General features: G+C 38.0%; 2 protein-coding genes across 5 annotated transcripts in view; one reads left to right on the top strand and one right to left on the bottom strand.

The window, feature by feature from the left end:
- Positions 1-843, bottom strand: part of RLIG1 (RNA 5'-phosphate and 3'-OH ligase 1) — a 10,844-nt gene extending 10,001 nt beyond the window's left edge. Inside the window, exon 1 of one of the 2 annotated variants that reach the window (XM_020777655.3) lies at positions 614-843. In XM_020777655.3, the coding sequence (XP_020633314.2) occupies positions 614-703 (90 nt within the window). In that variant the 5' untranslated portion in view covers positions 704-843. The remainder of the gene's footprint in view (positions 1-613) is intronic. The other variant, XM_020777662.3, reaches the window with a different exon arrangement.
- C5H12orf50 (chromosome 5 C12orf50 homolog) lies at positions 762-19,311 on the top strand. 3 transcript variants are annotated; one of them, XM_078394814.1, is made up of 14 exons: positions 762-899; positions 2,145-2,211; positions 3,551-3,630; positions 5,518-5,637; positions 6,826-6,949; positions 9,654-9,812; positions 10,458-10,535; positions 10,630-10,743; positions 10,977-11,084; positions 12,642-12,749; positions 14,365-14,472; positions 14,803-15,006; positions 18,093-18,182; positions 19,068-19,311. In XM_078394814.1, exons 3-14 carry the CDS (start codon positions 3,553-3,555, stop codon positions 19,091-19,093), a joined length of 1,317 nt encoding a protein of 438 aa, XP_078250940.1. In that variant the 5' UTR covers positions 762-899; positions 2,145-2,211; positions 3,551-3,552; the 3' UTR covers positions 19,094-19,311. The 3 variants fall into 3 exon arrangements, with proteins under 3 accessions (XP_078250940.1, XP_072856400.2, XP_078250941.1); XM_073000299.2 differs by lacking the exon at positions 3,551-3,630; XM_078394815.1 differs by lacking the exons at positions 14,803-15,006; positions 18,093-18,182; positions 19,068-19,311 and adding an exon at positions 14,593-14,738.

Here is a 19,311-nt window from a genome sequence, read left to right as displayed (position 1 = left end):
AGTTGGAAATTAGAAGCCAGGTCACCAATAAAATTATGGTAAGCATTTTATCTCCTCTAACATTGTGCACAACGTTGATAAAGGACATTATAGTCCAAAAAACACACTTGTCCAAATCTGATATTTTTCTCCACTAGAAATAAGCACAGATATAGCAAGCTGAGTTAAGACTGCTAACGAGAACTCTAGCGATTTTTAAACTGCTTCTTGGCATTTGATAAAAGAAATTAGAAGCTACTGAGGAACTGTGGCAGTGGCAGTTGATTGTCATGTTTTGGCCTGGATTTGAAATTGTATCTCTTAAATTCAGCCACACCATTACATCACATAACATGTAAGAAACTAGTGGACCCTAATATTATGGGTAAGAACCAAATCCCGATCAATTTTTTGTACTAAGACCTATGACTGGCCGGGGGTGGTGGTGGTCAAACTAAGAAACACCCCCAAGGAAGACTATAGTAACGACCCGCCACTGCAGCAGGATGGGATACAAAAACGAGCTGCGGAACCCCTTGTACCCGACTTCCTGACAGGCCCTGGGGTGGGGTGGGGTGAGGTGTTGTGGGGTGGGGGCGCCCGGGCTGATTCGTTCTCCCGCCCTTCTCCCTACCTGGCGCTCTCGCTTGGCTGAGGGCTCCTCCGTCACCCGAGTGACGAACAGACAGGGGACCTTCTGCTGCACGGACCCCAAGTGGTTCATGGCCCCTCGAGGGACTCGCAGCGCGTCCCTCTCAGGCGCCCACCGCGAAACTGCCCTCCAACCTCCCTTCGTCCCCACACGAGGAGGCGCAGGAGGAGTACCACCTCCCCCCTTCTCTTCTTCTTCCCAGGCAACGACAAGGCCTAGCTGCAAGGGCTGTTGGGAAATGTAGTTTCAGGACCGGTTAGAGAAGAAGGTGAGAATTAGGCCTGGGTGCTTTTGGGGACGACCAAGCTTTGGGCTTCCTGGCGTCCAGTTTGCCCTCTGCAGGTTCCAGAGGCGCAACGACACGGTGGTTTTACGGGTGTTCGTAGGCACGAAAAAGCGCCGCTGGGAACACCTGTGCTCGCAAAGGGCGTTGTTCTCATATTCTTTCCAAAAGCCAAAAGGAGTGTTTTGGTAGTTTACTCTTCGTCATTTAACGTACGAAAATAAACACATATAAAAGGGCGTGGGTAGAAGAGGAATACAAGTAACATTTGCAGAGGGGCAGAATTCGGGTTATTAATTTACCTTTCGCATATTTGAATTTAGCATTAACAGTATATTAGTACCCAAATTGAAGATAGCTGTCGCAACGTGGATGCTTCCGTCGGTCAGATGAAGTGGGCTTCAGCCCACGACAGTTAGTGACAAAGTGTGTTACTCTTCCAAGGTGACATAGGATTATTATGAGTAATGTGTAAGCAGTCATGTCACACTATTGAGTTAGGGCTGAGATTTCTGTTAGTTTTTATAGTCTACACCAGTATTCTGAAGGTTTAGTCCCAGAACATCTGTTTAGTAACAGCTACCTATTAGGCTGGCAGTATAGTTCATTTTGTATAATGTGCCTTATTATAGTGATTATTTTTAATAAGTGTTGTAAGCCACCTTGGGTCCTTTGGATCCTTTTAAAAGAGAAAAGTGGGATAAAAATATTTTAAATAAATAAATAAAATGAGTGTATTGGCCAGAACTCACTGGCATACCTTTATTGGGCATTACATCTAGGCAAAGCATCAGTTCTTTGCAGCGTAATGTAAAGTTTCACTGGCATACCTTTATTGGGCATTACATCTAGGCAAAGCAGATTGTGCAGTTTGATTGCACAGTTGGTCACATGCTCCCCATCATGACTAGTTGTAAAGTGTGTGGGCAAAAGTGCTTAGTGTTGCTAGCTACTATGGGTGTGATGTTGAGTTAAGCCTTTAAGTACACAACAGGGTTCCAGCAAATAGATATGCATCCTACTCAACAGAATAGTCTTATCAATTTCTATTTCTTTGCTATGTGTTTTTTATATATTATAAAAACAAGTGGACCATTTTCCTGGAGCCAAATATTGGACTGGTACGGGACTAAAGTGTCTATAGGTTGCAAAAATACATGCAGAATTACATTAAACATTAATACTAACTTATCTTTAGCCAAAACAAAATCAGTTTGTTTCTTCTTTCAGGTGACATCTTCATGGTTTCATTTATGGAAGGAACATCTGGTATCATCAGACTACAAGAACTACTAGGGTAAACCTGCCTTGGGAGGTTGAATAAGTCATAAGAATGGTTGCAGTAGGCACCGTTTCTGTGTTCTTTACCCCTCTAGCAATGTGTGATTTGAAATTAGACTTTACATATCCCATTTCGTTTAGCATCTTTCTAATATTCTTTGTTTATTTAAGTTTATTTAAAACTAAAACAGCTTTTACGTGAACACAAGGAAGTGCCCACAGGAAGATTGTGGTAAACCTGCAATCCCAAAGCAACAACTCTGATAATCCAATTGTAGCTTGCCTGCCCTCCAGCAATTCTCTTGAATATACAATGTGCAGGCTCCTTTATCTTCTTACCAAACAGATATCTTCTTAGATGCTGAGAAGATATTGACCACCTGCGGCAGAAAAGATGGTGACTGGTTGTTATTTTTTATAATTCCAAAATACACTAACCAGAAGAAATAACAGAACTATAATGATTAATATAGTTTTAAAAAATAACAATTACAATGCAGCGCCATGTCATCAACAGAAATGTTTGTTAGCTTCCCCACTCCTTTACTCTTTACAGCCGATAACATACCTCTAAGAAGAAGTAATTCTATTTCTCAATAAAACTCTGTCTGTGTTGTTTGGAAATAGGTTTGAAAGTAACAGGACATATAATCACTAGTTGCCTCCCCTGATTTTTCTTTCATATCAACTCCTTTCTGACCAAGTGCCAGTTTAGAATACTCTTCTTCCTGTCCAATTTTGATATATGATGATGAGAGCCAGCCTGCGTGGCCTTGGACAAGCTGCATTATCCCAGGGCATCCTTGAAAGAAGGAAATGGTAAACCACTTCTGAGTACTCTCTACCTGGAAAACCCTCAAAAGGGTCACCATAAATCAGAACTGACAATGGGACATGATTATTATTTTGCACATCAATCTTAGCAGCAAATGATTCCAAGTTCTACTTTTCTCCATCCCCACGTTATCTTAATCATTCAAAACTATGAACATCTAGCCTCCTTCTCATTGTTGCTGTTCTCCTACCAGACATCAGACTTCACTATAGCTGTTCTGACTTTGGTTATTGCAGCTATAAACGTAATGGTGTGCTGCATCTAAACCAATCTCCAAGATTTCTCAGTCAATAGGTTCTTCATTGTATATCCAGTATAACATATCCAGCACCCCCAACCTTCAAAATCTATGCCCTTATCTCATATGGACATTCTTTTCTTTGAGCCTTTTCTAGTAGCTGAATCCAAAGTTATGCTTCAACAATGGTGTTTTCAAGAAAGCAAGGAAATAACTGAGCCTCAGACTATGTGTTAGAGGGAATGAATATTCCCCTATGATTAATATGTGTTTTGTCCACAGCAATGCAAAAGTGGAGATCCCAACAAATAGATCTACAAATCAGCCTCTTATTTATCTTCTTGTGGACAATCATATTAAATGTAAGATGAATGGATGAGGAAAACCATATCCTTGACAAAGAAATGTTCACATTTGAGAGTGCATATAAAAAGTGATAATTGTCTATTTTAACTCTAAATCTACAAGTCCTGAGGCAGAGGAAGAAAGACAAGCAACAGTTAATATCCCTGCTTCATGACACCAAGTATCCACCACAAAATTGATACATCTTGCCCACTGGAGGCATTTGTACTGTATTTCCAAACCCAATGGTGTGAAACTGGATACATGCCACTAACTGCAGTTTGTGTGACAGATATGCCTGTCAGTTGCTGTGGCTCCAATTAAACCCAGGAGCCAAATACATTTAACAATCAAGCCTTAGATAGGTGTGCAGAAGTGAACAGAAGGTGGATGTTGATATTCTCACTTTTCCTACTCCCATTTATATCTTGGCAATTATAGTTCTTCTAATTGATAAGCTGATAATGTGTGTTGAAGTGATGGGATGAATATCTTACATAGAAATCACCATACACTTCCTGTTTTAAAACACATAGGAGTGATGAAAGTAAGCAGCTATGAGAGGTTGTGTGATGTCCTTTATGATGATGTCATAAGAACTAAGGTAACAATGAAAAATTCTGGAAGTTTGAATTTGCGCACTGTCTAGCAACCACTTTCCATGTGTGAGCACTTTGACAATCCTGGAGAAGGTACCATCTGTTTTACACTTAGTATAAGTAGCCTTATGAATAGATCTATCATTTGGAGGTCTCCCTTTAAGAGGCTGTAGAACTTAGATTCTGAATACATTTATATTCAGAACAAAAGGGAATGTTCTTCCCTTACACCTTGATAGTTCTTACATTTATACTGAAGTCTTTCTAAAACCAGTGGAGTAGAAGCACAAGTGGTGGCAATGGCAGAAACTGGGGATGACTGCTATTTCTATTTACATTCAACCTGTATGAAGGTAAATACTAACAATTTATAATGGGTCACATCTATAAATATTATGCAGTCTTCACTTCTGCACATCAACAGACATTTAATGAGAGAGCGCCCCAAGGTTTAGAATGCAATCCTACAGATTTTTATGCAGAAGTGAACTCCACTATGTTTCATAGGAGCTGATTTACCTAGTAAACATATATGAGATTACAGCTTCAGTTTCCTTTGAAGGAGAGATCCACAGGGCATAAAGAATTTAGAAATGCATTAGACAACAACTCTGCAAATCCCTTAATCAGTGGGGGCACATGCTAGCTAGTATACGTGTGATCCAGAAAAGTAATTTTCAAAACCTGTATTTGTAATGTCTTATCTAATAGTCATTTTATATACATAGTGCTGAGGTGGGCAAAGTATGGACTGCAATAATGCCCTACCTCATGTAATCAATAGTAAGATACACTACGAATTGCACGACCATCACTTTATCCACACTGGAGCAGTGGAACAGAACAAGTACTTTTTGGAATAGCAAAAAGTCCACAAATAATAACTTGTGCAGCACCACCATCAAGGTTGGATCCTTGCCCCACTTAACTCCATCTTGATACTCCCAGTTTACAGTCTCATCTGCTATACTGGCTAGGAAACTGTTGGATTTGCAGTCCAAAAAAAAAAAAAATTACTTTTCCAAGTTTTTTACCAGAGTTAAGTCTCTCACAGTCATGGTGCCAGTGGAATTTCTTCCCCCAGATGCTTTATCTGGTACCAGCTACAAGCTTTCCAGTGCGGAAGGAAACTTTTTATTTGGTGAAGTCTTTGAAATTTGAAAAAATTCAAAGTATTTGAAATTATTCTTTCATGTGTAATTCAAGGATTTTTTTAAGCTACCAGAAGACCAGTCTAGAAAGTATTCTAACTAAAGGCTATGTTGCATGGCAGCGTTTTCAGGCCTTCCTTTCCTCTCTATTTAGGGATCAAAGTGCCGATTCCGACACTGTGAAAAAGCCATTGGCAGTGACAGCGTGTGCTCATTATGGAGAGAGGGAAGATGTCCCCATCAACTGTGCAAATTTAGACATATGGAAATACAGGTAGCCTTATCAAGTTCTTTGAAGTGGCCCTTGTTGAAGAAGAGCTTTTATAATAAGGATGTTGCTTACCTCTGCTATGGTAAATGTGACATCTTAGCTTCACGTTTATGAAGCAGAGTGTCCTTATGACTCCCAGATATCAGCCTTGTGACTAAATATAGTACTGGTTTACACCTTCTACCAAACTTAAAAACTAAATGAGTTCACTGAATGTTAAGAATCCCTCTATCTAATTCAGCTTTCTGTTCCCATAACACTCCTACTGGCACTACAGTACTGTGATGATAGAACATTGTTATATGGGTGGGTACAGAAAAGAAAAAGGAATTACTTTTTGTAAAATCTTGTCTTAATAAATTTAGTGGCAAAATGATCTTTGGCTTCAAGGCATTCGGGATCACAGTCAAGATGATTTAAAGGGAACTGAGGAAAAATATTTTATGAGTAGTACCACATATAGTTGGATCCAACTAGAAGGAAGATAACTCAAGTGCTCTCCTAATACAGTAATATGTTGATTAATATAGTCAGCTCTTCTGAGACAAGGAGTCCTTTGGAGGGACATCTTCAGATCCAGTCCACTGACATACATGATGTCTATAATGTTTGTAATCAGAAGCTCAGTTCTAGTTTAATGACAGTTTTGAAGTCAGGTGGAGAAACGTCTTTCTGCTAAAATGTATACCAACCAGAATAATTTCAGCAATTCAGTAATGTCACGCCTTTATGTCTGCATGTTTTATACTGTAAAACACAGCCATGCACGGAAATACCTTAAATACCACATCTTCATTCCAGAAAGGATGTTAGGGCAATGAATATAAAAATAGAACATTCATTGGCTGAAGTTTTGTTTCTTAGCATAGTAAGGTTAACTAGAGTAGGCCCACTGAATCAGTGGGATTTGGTGCGTCAATTCCTCCATAAATCCCATTGATTCAAATGTGCCTACTCTATCTGTGACTTAAGTCTTGTAGAGGAATTAACTCACCAAATCAGCATTGATGCAGTGGGCCTACTCTAGTGCATCTTACTGTGCTAAGCAACAGGATTTCAGCCATTGTTTGCTCTTTCTTAGCTATTGTTAGTAAGCCATAATTTAATTTAATGAATTCCAGATTTTCATCCATGACTGTGTAGTATATCGTACGCATTGCATATGGAACTATTCATGGTTTTTTTCCAAAGCAAAAATACAACAGCATCTCATGTTTCTGGGAAACACAGCCTTTGGGCTGCATAAGAATCAGCTGCGTCTTCCATCACAGGAAACCTCGTAATATAAATGGACTCTTTTTGCCACCAAGCTGTGGTGAGTACAAATGTTTTCTCCATAGTCTGAGAAATGAAATAGTAGCAATTAAACGTATTCCAAATTGTATTATGAAGTCAAACTAGAAGAAAGCTAGCTTTTACATACTGATACACTTCTGCCTGGTGCCTAGTTATCGGAAAGAGCTCATTATTTTGACGGTTGACAAGTCCAGAAAATTAGCATTTCCAAATTGTAGCAAACATGACATGAGGCCAGAATTAATAAACAGTTGCTTATTATCATGTACCCAATATAGATTAAGATATAAAAATTTATGGTAGAATTCTTGTTTCGTAGAGTGGCAAGTCACACTAAAGTAGGCCCACTGAATCAGTGGATATTCTTTACAACTCTGCAGCTTCATATAAGTTCACTTAGGGAAAGGATGGGTCAGTTGACAACTACAGCACAGCTAGAGCTACCATCAGGGTAGTGACTGTGCAAGTCTAGAGATGGTACTAGTCCCTTGGAGCTCTAAGTTGCTATACGGATCCCAGTATCATTCTGAGCATCCTGATATCAGGCTTGAGTGGGAAGTGATTTTATGGGTCTTTTGCATAGAATAGGTGTCACTCTCCAGGAGAAGAACCGGAACTGTAGGCAAGATCTAAGGTGTTGGTGGGTGGTGTAAATGTCACTCTGGTTGGAAGCCATTCATAGAAAGTGGTTCTTGTGCTCTCTGCACAAGTACTCTCATCAACAGAATGGGAGCCAGGGGAACATACAGCATTCACATTTTGTTAGACCAGTCATTTTAGAATATAGGCTAGTACAACACAAATTTAGGCTGCAATTCAGAACTTTGTTAAGCTTACCTGAGTCTTCTTGGTGTAACTCAATTGAGATTGTATGTGATCAATACACTGGCCTTCTGCACCATACGTTTCAATCCTGAGCATGCATAGTTAAACAATATTAATAATGATCATAAGTTTATGATAATGGCAGATTGCTCAGAATCATGAAAATAGGATTAACAGATGCAACAAAAGGAAAGACAATACATGGGTTTATTTGTGAACAGGAAAAAAGGGTATTATTTATTTATCACATCTGTAAAACATCTAATAACTAAAGCTTTATGGGGACCTGGCAAAATAAAATTCAGAAACATGAAACTTTAAAAAAAGACAAATAATTATAATTAAATATATATTTTCTGAAGGAGGGAGAGGAGGAGAAGCAAGATAAGGCTAAAACTAAAACTAGCAGCAGTGCAAGAACACAAAACATGAATACAGTTTTAGAAACTGTGGAGAATAAAATATTCTTCACGTGGCACAAGAAACACCACATGCATAAACCAGGCAAGCTTCGCTGGAGAGTAGGTTCCATAATTAGAGCCTCACCAATACAAAGACCTTCTCTTTCTTAGTATCCAGCTTTCTTTATCTTGGTGAGAAGGCATCCAGAGGAGACCTAGATGTTTTCTTGGGAAGTATATTTGGAGGTAGACCATTCTTCATTTGACCCAGTGCCAAATCATTCATAGCTTTAAAGTTTAACAGCTGCATTTTGAATTAGGTACATCAGTTCAAGGTCTCCCAATCTCATATCACAGCAGGAATCTTCATGCTATTCCCACACCATTTCTTCAAACCACTAGAAAAGTGACCCACTGCACCATGGGAATCATGAGAATTCCCCATGACTCTCGAAGTTCATAGGGTAGTGAGTTCTGATAGAGGCTGCCTCCATGAAAGCTTTTTTCTAATGACTCAAAGAAGTGTAACTCTGAACTGTGAACCTCATTGCTCTCTAAAACAATGTGAGAAAAAGAGAGAACCAATTGGTGTGCTGTCTCCTTCAACCCCCAAATCTGAAGGGTTGGCTGAAGTCAATCCTGTGTTAACAGACTTGAGGGATGACTGATCAGAATCTTGGAACTTTAGAAAGTTCAGGGAGATAAAAGGGGGATTAGCAGCTGTGTTAGGACAGTTGCTGAGGAGTGCTGGATAGAAATAATAGAAAGGATCCATGGAGAGGAGAATGGGATGCCAAGAGAAGTTGCTGAAAGAAAATGGAAGAGTAAGAAATTGTGGAAACTTCCTTACTGGAGAGAAACAGCAGAGAGGGAAAGAAGGAACGAGAGCATTCAGAGAGAGGCAGAAAGAGAGTAGATAAAACCAGGCATGCCTAACGTCCCCTGGGATCAGTCGTGGGAAGAGACTGTTCCCCCGACAAATCCATAGCATTCTGGGCAAGAAGATTTGGGAACCGAATAGCTTGGGTATTTCACTTCTAGATCCAGGCATGGAGTTAGCTGTGGCTCTCTATGGAGCCATTTTATTATTACCTGTTTCACGTTCAGTTAAAACCCAAGAAGGGGGGCATTGAGGTTCTAAAGAAAAGATATTTAATGTATGTAGACAATGTTTTAATTACAAAGTTAGATAATGCGGAGTTGACAAATATTTTTACCCTGTTGAATTTAAACCTGAAGCTATGATTGGTGATTTGAATGAAGAAACCAGGTTGGAAACAGGAGGGGCCTCGCAAAATCTTCACAAACATATGATCAGTCAACTGTTCTTTATTTAATAAGCTGATGGTCCTAGCTGTAATATTTATCCGTTGTTTTAAGTATTAATCTATGTTGAAAATAGACAATATTTTGCCTTTTGAGAGAGAGTTAAATGTGTTGATGATTCCAAAGTTTTACTTAACAGTCTTATACTGAACTTGAAGTTCCTTCCTATAGATTCCACATTGCAAAGGGAAGTGCAGGAGGGGAATTTGCATGCAGTTCAAAATCAAGATTCCACAAAAAGTCAAGAAAATACATTAAGACCTATTCATCCTCCACTGATTATCACCATAAATCTTGAGGAAGAGGAAGAAGAGGAACAGGAGGATGAATGTAAATAATTTGTCAAACATTCATATTCACGTACACAATGTTTTTAGCAGATCATATGTTCTTTATTAAAAAGTAGCCCTAAATTTAGAACCTCTTTTAATGTTGAATGATAATGTTGTTGATGATTATGATTATTCTTTCCGGGATCACTGAAGTTATATTTTCAAGCTTTTCTCCAGACAGCTTTAACCTATGTAAACCCTGTTTATTAAAAACAAAAGCAAAAATACCTATTACCTATTTTTCTCCAAAGGCATCAAGAACTGGAGTTAGGAGGAATTGCTGAAGTTGGCAATGTTTGATGAAGATATTAGTCTTTTGAGTGTACTTGTATTTTATAAAATAAATTTTAGAATGGCAACATTTAGATGGAAGAGTAAAATGCCATTTTATTCTTAAAAGCATGTTGTATAAAAATGTTCTCTTTTCAGGGATGCTGAAAATGGAGAGCTATGTTTCTCCGGAAAAAGAACAATGTCTCCTAGTTTATTTTTAAAGCAAACCTGATGCAGATTTTCACCAGTGAAAGTTCTGCTATGACTTATTTTATAAATGAAGTTTGCCATTCTGTCTTGGTTTTAATGGTGCTGGAAAAAATCTGGAAAGGACTTACTTAAAATAATGTTTTAAAATTGTTTCCTACAGATGCATCTTATTTATTATCAAAGACACCAGAAGATATAGAAGAAGAAAAGACTATAAAGGAGATATGTTATAAATCTGGTGAGAATCTTATTACTGATTCTCCCCACTGATCTTTGCTGATATCACTGTGGTAATATTTCTTTTTCTTTTGTTTTCCTGTGGGGTGATTCAGGAGAATACTACAGAATTCAGACTTCTCAGGAAAACCACTTAACAAAAATCATACCTTCAGTTCTGAAGAATGAGTTCTTGAAACCCATGGAAACTGGCAGAGATTTACAAGAAGGTAAGAATTTGAGTGATAGAACAGTGCTGGCACTGTCAATCACATTGTTCTTCAATTTGCTTTTGCCATTTCCATAAATTAAACCAATAGCAGAGTCTTTATATTGCAGATGGGGAGGGGTAAAGCTAGTAGAATAATGGCTTGATTCATGTTAATAACTATGCTTTAAAAACTCTTTCTGTCAAGTAGCTAGCATTCAGTAAATTAATTGATTGTGTCTTTTTCTCTTCTAGGTGATAGTATTGCAGTTCCATCAAAATTTAATACAGAAAGGCAAACAGAGATAGTGACATCTTTAGACAATAGTGCTAGATCTGATCTTAGTGCCTTTGAAAATGGAGGTAATACATTCCTTATTTAAATGCTCATAAACGTTAAGAAAGTGAATGCCTATATAAATACTGGGTAATTTTAAAAACCTTTTATAAAAAAATAAAAATAAAGTTTATATAACCTACATCCAGCAGTCCTGTACTTATACTGTTTTACATACATTTCCTATTGTTTGTTCTGCATCTCCTTTGGTCCTGAAGTTCTACTCGGAGTTTTCTGGCTTCCCAGATTTCACCTCATGTTGCCATCTGCCTTTGTTTCAGTAGCTTACTTTTTTTAAGAAACACAAAAATGAAAATTGGCTTTTTTTTGGGATGCCAGAATGTTGCTTCCAATATCTAATTTTGCCCTTATGTAGTGAGCTTGCAGAAAATGCTGAGTACTTAACAACCATGCATAGACAACTGGGCACAAGTGTTTCTTAGAAATTGGAACTACAGTGGTGCCTCGCTTAACGGCGATAATCCGTTCCAGGAAAATCGCTGTTAAGCGAAAACGTAAAGCGAAAATAAAAAGCCCATTGAAACGCACTAAAAACCGTTCAATGCGTTCCAGTGGGCTAAAAACTCACTGTTCAGCGAAGATCCTCCATACGGTGGCCATTTTCACTGCCTATATAGCAAGGAATCCGTCCCTAAATACAGCGGGGAGCCATTTTAATTACCCGTGGCCATTTTTAAATCGCCGATCACCTGTTAAAAACATTGTTTTGCAAAGAATCGGTTCCCTGCTTCAGGAACTGATCATTGCAAAACAAAAAAACCTATTTCGACCATTGTTTTGCAATCGCAAAAGCGATCGCAAAAACGTCATCATGAAGCGGATTTGTCGTAATGTGGGGCAGTCGTAAAGCGGGGCACGACTGTACTCAATTTTTAGCATTGACCCACTGTGGTACTGTAAGGTCACATATTTAGGACTGCCCATTGTGAGGCTGGACTGTAGGACAAAGGCAGTCCTGCAACAACAATAACACAGGATGTTCTTCACAATTTATTAAAGGATAATAAGACTGTTGAATGATCTGAGAGAACTTTTCAATAGAAAACAGAGAAATACCTGTGCCCACCCTATTTGTAGGGGTGCATCATGGGCTGTAGATAAAATTTAAAGGCTACTACTCAATATATACTAATATTTTAAGTTAATAAATAAATGCAAGCACCTTTGGCAACTTCCTCTGTTTCCAAAAAATGAGGTTGTCCACATGCTGCTTACTGAAGCACATCAATGCAGCAACAGCTTAATTTGTAGAACTGCATTTGTAGAATTTAGTGTTCTTTCTGGGAAAATGAAACAGATCTGTAGGGGCCCTGTTTCTGTGCCAGAATCAATACCCAGCCTTGTCTTTTCCTCCTTTTTTTGCAATTTGATTGTTCATTCCTTTTCTGTTTTTTAATACATTTGTTAAAGGGCACATTTTCTGATACAGATTTTGGAAGCCAGATTATGGTTTACCTCTTTCTTTTGTGATATTATTTATTTGTTCTGTTTTCTCTGATAATTTTCGGATGGTTTTTTTTTTTTTTTTTTTTTTTTTTTTTTTTTTTTTGGTCTCTCTCTAGGAGGCGATTGTTATTTGCCACAAAGAAGTATTCTTGTTGGAGGGATACAAAGCAAAGTGTTCAGCGGAGATAAAGGATTTCCCATACTGAGGTGTTCAAACTCTAAAGGTACTTTGGAGCAGGTTCCTTCTATTTTTTTAAGTTTGAAAAATGCACCTTTAAAAACAACAAAAACACATTTTACGCCTTTGCAGTTTAAAAATACATTTTGGCAAGATGTCAGTGTGCTTTGTCTACAATATGTGCCAGAGGCTGTAACTGTACTTCATTCTCTTATAATGCATAATACTCAGCTTGTTACTTTCAGCAGAATCGCAGGCCAGTCTCTTTAGTGCCACATTAAGCTACTGGGTTCAGTAAGAGCAGCACTTAGCAAACTCATCTTCACTGTCCTATGAAGTATTTCAACTTCCTAAGAGGCTCAAAAGAGATTGTGTTGCAGGCTATCAAATAAGATCTGTGTCACATAGTAGGCATACCATATTTAAATATGTGAGTATCTGGACTTTTAAAAATGTGCCATTTATCACAGCACTAAATATCTCAAGAGCTTCCATAGTCACAGCTAGTAAATGATCTTAGGAGACTCAGCCCAAGATCATCTACCTAATTACAATGTGTGAATATGAAAGCTGGAAGATGAAGAGAGCTGACTGGAAAGCATGTTGTGTTGGAGAAAGCATGTTTGGAGAATAGCTTTACAAATTATTTGAGCCACGAGAAAGACGAGTTGGTGGTACGTCAGGCAAAGCCTAAAGTCTCTGTAGAAGCAAAAATGATTATGTCATCACACTTTGGACACTTCATAAGAAGAAAAGATTCTCTGGAAAAGACAATAATGCGAGGAAGAGTTGAAGGCAGCAGGAAAAGGGACAGACCAAATATCAGATGCATTGACTCAGTAAAAGAACTCATAGCTTTGATTTTGCATGTTCTGAGAAGGGCTATTAATAATAAAATCTTTGGCAGTCTGTCATTCATAGCACTGCTCTAAGTTGGAAGGGATTTGACAGCACATAACAACAGTGATACTGCTAGATTTTGGTCTGACAACAGAAATTTGGAATAAGATTGCTCAGATCAGCCTGGTAAAGTGGCCCATAGGAGAGATCCTTGACTGATAAGCTCCCTCCTGTAAACTGTAAAACAGAAGAACATGTTTTTAGTAGTTCAGTCAGCATATCAGACAATTAGCAGTTGTAAAGCAAACATTAAACTGAACTAAGTAAAGCCATTCTGAAGGAAATCAACCCTGAGTGCTCACTGGAAGGACAGACCCTGATGTTGGGAAAGTGTGAAGGCAAGAGGAGAAGGGGATGACAGAGGACGAGATGGTTGGACAGTGTCACCAAAGCTACCAAGATGAATTTGACCAGACTCCGGGAGGCAGTGGAAGACAGGAGGGCCTGGCATGCTCTGGTCCATGGGGTCACAAAGAGTCGGACACGACTTAACAACTAAACAACAACAACTAGTAAAGCCAAGTGATCTTTCATTAAAACCAGATTATTCAAATATAAGTACCCATTTATACCACAGGAAAATGTTCACAGGGGGTAGGACTTAGAGTCATGATTGTTGAGACTATGCCTGTGTCCATAGTTCCTGAAACACATACATGTAGCAAGGTAGGTCCTGCAAAACATACTAGAGCCTTAAAACATGTGAACAAGTTGTCATTCTAGAACTGAATTATGAATTCTGTCCTTTTTGTTTTCTAAAGCTACAGGCTATACAGAAAGCATAAAGAAGCATAATTTTAAAGGAGTCAAAAAAAAGAAATGGACATCTGAGGAGTCAAAAAACCTGTCTATCCCACTGACAGCAAAAGGTATTTTGAGCAACTTTTTTGGATACATAGTAATTCCACTTGGTCATATTTCACCAGTTGAGCACTTCTGTTAAAATTCTCTTTATTTGGATCTGATAACCCATTCATTTCCTTATACAGAGATTGGAGAAGCTGGCATGCTCCAGATCCTATTGGACTGTGGTTTTCATCAGCTACAGTCAGCATAGCTTGTGGTTGGGCATGATGACAGTCATATTTCTATGACATCTGGAGAAGAACGTGTTTTGTCCTGTGTACTGAAGAGCACTGAGTAGCTGCTTGTAAGTTTGGGGAAATACTGATTTTGTTTATTATTATTATTTCTTGCAGCAATGCATACTTCAAACCCTAAAGGTAAAGGGAATTTCCAACAAAATGATCAAAGCAAGAATGCTGAGAATGCTTCTTATGTTCCTTCCCAGAGAGCCAATGGGAGAAGCATTTCCTTGAGTTCTTCAGTGGTTGGAAGGTCACCAAACATGACCTACAGTAAAGCTGGTATGACCAAAGAAGCCAAGAGGAATTTACCTACAGGTGTGTACCAAGTTTCATAGGACCACTTTTCTGGTGGGGAGTGGGACTGTATTTGCTAATGAGTCTGCATTCTGTTTCATCAAACGTGGTGGGAAATAAATATTACCATGAAATTGACTTAGTGAAATAAACTTTTTCTTTGTGGTACCTCAGTTATGAAGTGCCTGTCCCATGAAGTTCTCTAGCTGCCACTATTGCTTTCTTTTAAACAAACTTTTAAAAATACCCTAAGCATATAAACCATTTTAATGAACTTTCTAGCATTCCTGGGTCATATTTTTATCTACCAGTCTCGTAATCATGGTGTTTTGCATATGATTTAAACCTACTAAATTAACCTGAAATAATTGTTGATGAAAGGTGTATACAGATTTTTTTTTTTCAAAAATGAAAATAGACAGGGAAAGTTATTTTGTGGGACTACACTTGCTAGAAAAGCCACATCAGAATGGTCACTGGCTGGTGCTGCTTGGTGGTTGTAGGAGTTGTGCTGTAGCCAGTCACCACTGCCTGAGGTGCCTCCTTCATTGGGCTTAATGCCAGGGCTAGACCTAATTACAATTTACTGTACTACTGCCTGTTAAACTTGATCTCTGAGGAGGGTGCAGTACTCTTACTCTCAGACAAGAAGTCTGATATAACCATAGCAGTGGCAAAGTTCTGTGCAGCAGCGATGAAGTGTCGCCATTCCCTTCTTGCACCGATCAAGGCGAAGATAGATGTTTTGTAATGCTTTTGTCATAATGTGTACTGGCCACCCTATATTCTGTATGCTACACTGCTTAAGACAATGAGACTGGAGATGGTGCAGAGTTTACTGAATTTATTTATTGAATTCCTCAGTCCAGTGAAACTTAGTAGGCTCTATCTAATTTAGTTACATTGCAACAGATTGTATACATATGACATTATATTGCTACCTTATGCTACTTTTCATTGTATTTTTGTATTATAGTCACATTTGGATATATCTGCTGGTAAGTGACCGTAAAAAAGCTCATTCATTCAGTTCTTAAAGGTTTAGGTGCCAGACCATGGGAAGGCAAGGAAGAGATTTCATGGCTTGAACTCTGCGTGAAGACACTTTGAGTCAAAGAAAGGCATAATAGAACGCAGCAATTAATGTTTAGGCAGAAGTGATGAAATTTATCACATGATCCTGGCATTGCTCAGAATATAAATATCAGTTCAGGAAAAAATATTTGGTTACAGACAACAAAAGAGTGTTAGACTTTAAATGGGGGTGGGGCCATAGGTTTTGTGAGGGAACTGGAAAAATCCAGGTTTCAGCCAGAATTAATGGAAGCCCTATAAATCACTGCCTTGTTCAAGGACTGAACTGAGCAATTGGCAGTGTTATAGGGGGGATCAATGATGAGTGTCCCATTGAACGCTTATGAGAAAAACAAAAGAATCTTCTGTTTGGCCAGGAGGTTCTATTGCAGTCATATGTGACAGAAGATTTATTCTTTTAAAGTTAAATGAAAATTAAGTACACTATGAAGGCTAGAAATGCAAAATTCGGCTATCTTGAATGTAAATTATAACATCCTGTTATTGCATACAGAAAACCACACTTGGGTTCTTTCTTTGCATTTGTCACACCTGTTATTATTTCAAATTGATTTATATTTTACAAACCCAGGTGTTATGTTTGTGAGATTTACAAAATATTGTCATACCTTTTATTCTTAGTACGAGACAAGCTGTACCCAAAGAATGGTTTGCAAAAATGTTTACTGGTGACAGAAAATTTGCATCTTCTAAGACCATGTATAAGTATTTCATGGGAATAAATGTGTGTACTACATTTTTTGCGGGGTTCAATATTTCTTGGAACATCATATGAATCACGAAACCCCAAGTTGTTTCCAAGATTACCTGCTGTATAAAAATATTTTACAAGACATTTTAAAGTGTTCAGAGAAAAATGTATGAAGATTATTAAAGTAGTAAAGCCCACTTACATTATTTATATTTGGGGTTTTTGGAATCCTGTTATTTTCTAATTATTACTTAAGATATCACTTCTATCCGTTTATCCTCCCTTGCCATTTTTCCACATTATGTTTTTTTTTAAAAAATATATAAGTATCTGGACAGCTCAGGGAACAAGCTGACTTGGCTTTTGGGCTTTGCTGGGAAAAGATAAACTCGCTCCCTTCTTGTTACTGCCCACCTCAGTGGCCCTTCCCAGCCGCTGAGAGAAAAGCCTAGTTTTCCAGAAGAGCCTATATCCCATGTTCCCCAGTTTCTCAGTTTCTTCACAAGGTCTATTAAATCAAGAAACAGATTTAGAAATATTCTCACAATAGCTTCTATTGGGATCTTACCTTCTTTTAATATCCCTTTATTTAGTGATGTAGTGAAAAAGTGCCACACTTTTTCTCTCTCTTTTTACTTTTGTTTTATGTTTCTTGCTGAAGTTCATTTAGTAAGCCATTCATCATCTTGTCATCCTGATCAGCCACTTTGAGCTATCTGGCCAGTAACAGCTCTTCAGCAGGAATGGGCAAAATGTGACCCAGTGGCTGCACGTTTGGGCCATCCAGTAATTTTTGTGCAATAAAAATCCTCTTGTAACCTCTTGCCATGGTCTGTCTCCCCTTTAGTTGTTTTAGACTGGGTGGAACATTTTTCTTTCAAAACCAGAGGCCATTTAGAACAACTCAAGAGCAGCCAAAGAAGAATGGTTAAATTGCTCCCTACTGTCACTAGGAGGAGGGAGGAAACGTATTCTGGGGAAAAAATATTTTTAAGAAATATACTTTCAGGAAGCAGTCACAAGAGAATATGTAGTCCTCCAAAATCTAGGCATAAGCACATGTAGCTCCAGATGTCTGGAAGTTAGCCATCCCTGTTCTACCTCGTATATGGTAGACTTTACTTCTCCAAGAATCTTACATCCTTAGGTTGAACTTCGAGTGTACTTTCCTTTGGAATTAAAATATTTCCAAAAGGATTTGTGATTCATGTGATGTTAGGTAACACAATGGCCAACAATCTGCACATGTGTGTGTTTTAACTAGTTTGGCAGAAGAGGAATTTCAGAAGAACATAAAAAACGGTCTGTGTTTACTTTACAGAGAGAAGTACTTCAGTATATAATATACCAGCTTGGAGAAGAAGAAGTTCACATACAAAAGTTTGTATTAAAGCTGAGAAAATGTATTCAGGTATTTATGTGTTCTGGGAAAATAAATGTCAACTTGTCACCCAACCAGTTATTTAAACTGGAAAATCAACAGAATTTGTGCAAAACTTGTTTCTAGTTTTTACCATTTGGGACAGATGATAAATTTTCAACATTGTTTTTAAGATTTAAATATTAATATCATATCTTTTAGCAGGATCTCTCAATGATAATAAAACAGTAAATATAACAATGTAACATATATGAACAAAAACCAAAACAAAAGCAGCACTATTGAAATTAGCAGATAGTCAGCTACGATGAGGCTGAATCAGAAAGTCATGTAGCCATGTCAGATTATGACAGTGCAACGCAACACATGACAAGACCATCTCCAAAGAACAAGGGATATGGTTAGACTGGCATGTGTGTTTGAATAGGGTATTATAGTGCTTTGTTTAGGTGCCTCAAGTGGAAGGATTATGAGGTTTCATGTACAGTTACTTGGGAGAATGTATAATAGATTTCAGTGGGATTTAATTTCCATTGATTCTAACTGTCATAGTATAGGACTACAGATGCCCACTAGCAGCAGTGAAAGTACTAAAGCTAATTTGTAGCTGTAACACTAAGCAAATGGGACTCATATTTAAGTAATCCTATTTAGGATTGATTACTGCTGTGCACATTATATTGAGAAACCTGTAGAATAAAGAGATGGATGTGATTGTGCATTGCATTCTAAAGCATATTTACTCAGAACTTAATACTATCACTTTATTAACAGAGGCATACTTATATATCTGCAGGCATAGGTTTCTTTTCTAACACGTTAACAAAAGGACTAGTAAATTCTAGCAGCCATAAGTAGATTTGTAGTTGAATTCCCTAGTACTAATTTTCAGATATGTGTGTATCTTCATTTCAGAGCCCAGAAGAAATGGAAGCAGATAAAAATGTGGGCAGATGTGAAGGAAAGGAAATTGGAAAAAATGAAGTCATATGATACTTGTCCTATGGTTTACCATCAAAAGAGGACAAGTGCATATTATAATGAAACAGTTATCAAGAAACTCAGCCACATGCACAGAGGGGACAAATAATAAAACTAAAGCACTGGAAATGCAGACATGTGTGTTAGAACATAAACATTAAAATATGTAGATAAGGCA

Source organism: Pogona vitticeps, chromosome 5 (assembly GCF_051106095.1).
Source record: "Pogona vitticeps strain Pit_001003342236 chromosome 5, PviZW2.1, whole genome shotgun sequence".
Lineage (NCBI taxonomy): Eukaryota > Metazoa > Chordata > Lepidosauria > Squamata > Agamidae > Pogona > Pogona vitticeps.
The sequence above is the reverse complement of the archived record's forward strand: the minus strand, read 5'-3'. Positions and strand labels throughout refer to the sequence as shown.

Bases quoted from the DNA above. Each gene is read 5' to 3' on its own strand.
- C5H12orf50 (XM_078394814.1), top strand. From the start codon at position 3,553: ATGCAAAAGTGGAGATCCCAACAAATAGATCTACAAATCAGCCTCTTA. The intron at 10,744-10,976 runs GTAAGAATTTGA...TTTCTCTTCTAG, and splicing joins TGGCAGAGATTTACAAGAAG to GTGATAGTATTGCAGTTCCA. The intron at 12,750-14,364 runs GTACTTTGGAGC...TGTTTTCTAAAG, and splicing joins GAGGTGTTCAAACTCTAAAG to CTACAGGCTATACAGAAAGC.